This window comes from Emiliania huxleyi (assembly GCF_000372725.1).
Source record: "Emiliania huxleyi CCMP1516 unplaced genomic scaffold EMIHUscaffold_6744, whole genome shotgun sequence".
Taxonomy (NCBI): Eukaryota; Haptophyta; order Isochrysidales; family Noelaerhabdaceae; genus Emiliania; species Emiliania huxleyi.
The window spans coordinates 1-1,418 of record NW_005196943.1 but is presented as its reverse complement, the minus strand read 5'-3'; the positions used below and the strand labels follow the sequence as shown (position 1 = coordinate 1,418).

General features: G+C 71.3%; 1 protein-coding gene across 1 annotated transcript; it reads left to right on the top strand.

Moving 5' to 3' along the window:
- Positions 1-461: 461 nt before the first annotated feature.
- EMIHUDRAFT_257819 (hypothetical protein) lies at positions 462-1,402 on the top strand (the record flags this gene model as incomplete). Its single annotated transcript, XM_005762507.1, has 2 exons — positions 462-1,147; positions 1,221-1,402. Coding segments are annotated over 2 exons (868 nt in total), but the record flags the coding sequence as incomplete, so codon positions are not given.
- Between the last annotated feature and the right edge of the window lie 16 nt (positions 1,403-1,418).

The following is a 1,418-nucleotide window of genomic DNA, read 5'->3' as shown; positions in this document are numbered from 1 at the left end:
GAGCCGAGGGAGGAGGGGGACGCGGCGGCGAGGCGGACGCCGCAGCAGCGGGCGCTCCTCACGGCGCTCGCGCTGCTGCCGCCGCTGGGCTTCGCCCTGTCGGACCCGTCCATCTTCTTCTCGGCGCTCGACAATGCGGGCACCTACGGCATCCTCACGCTCTTCGGCATCATCCCGGCGGCGATGGCGTGGGCGCAGCGCTACGGCGACGGCGACGCGGAGCCGGGCGACGCCGTCGCGCCGGCCGCGCTGCCCGGCGGGCGGGCGACTCTCGTCGCGATGATCGTGGCGGCGGGCGCCGTGGTGAGCGTCGAGACGTGGGAGAGGCTAGCCGCGGCGGGGTGGGCGGGCGCGTAGCGCCGCGGTACACACACTGTGGTGGTGTGAGAGCAGGCCTAGGAGTGTAGCGATTCTTTGCGTATCCGAGACCTCGAGAGAAGACCACCCGAGGTCGCTGTGTCATGTTCATCACGACAGTCTGGCTCGCATGTGCGGCTCACGCCGCCGAGCTCACCGGCATGTCCGACGCAAAAATCGGCGCGCCCACCATCCTGTCGCTCGACAGCCCAGCCACGCGGTGGACGGCGTCGACCGGCGGCGCTTCGCCGCCGGCTGGCTGCGGCTTTACTCGCGTACAGCCCAGCCCGGTTTCAGCGGTGGTGCTCGCGAGCGGCCGAGTCGAGGGCGTGCGGACGCGCGAAGCGTGCTGCGAGCGCTGCTGGGCCGAGGCGCTCTGCGTCTCGTCGCTTCACGACGCCGGTGCGGCGCTCTGCTTGCTGCAGACCTCGCCGGAGAGCGGCGCCGCCACGGTGCTGGCGGCCGAGGTTGACGAGGCGTGGACGCGGTGCGAGCCGAAGCGGGCCGACGGCCCGCCGCTCTCCCTCCAGATCGACGCCTCCGTGCCTGGCGACCTGCTCACCGACCTGCAGCGCGCCGGCGTGATTGGCGACCCGCTCCGCGAGAAGAACTGGCTCAACTCGTCGCTGTGGAGCCACCACACGTGGACGTACACCGCGAGTATCAGCACCGCACAGCTCGGCTCTCGCCTCGGCCGGCCCGGCTCTCGCCTCCTCCTCGTCTTCGACGGAATCAAGATGGGCGCCACGGTCGAGCTCGACGGCGCTCGTCTCGGCGTCGCCGCAGACCAGTTTCGCAAAGGCCCCGAAGAGGGGTCGGGCGCAAGGCCCACTCGCCACAACACCCGCGCGCGCGATCCGTAGGTTCTTGCGGTACTCGTTCGACGTCTCGCCTCTGCGCGCGCTCGGCGCGGCGAGCAGCGGGGTTGGCACGGGGCTCTCCGAGCTCGCCCTAGCGTGGGGCGAGGCCAATGCGAACGCGTGGGCCGACGAGGACGACGAGGAGACCGACTTTTCGCAGCTCGGCGTCCGGGTCGGGGATGCCAGTACAGACGACCTATA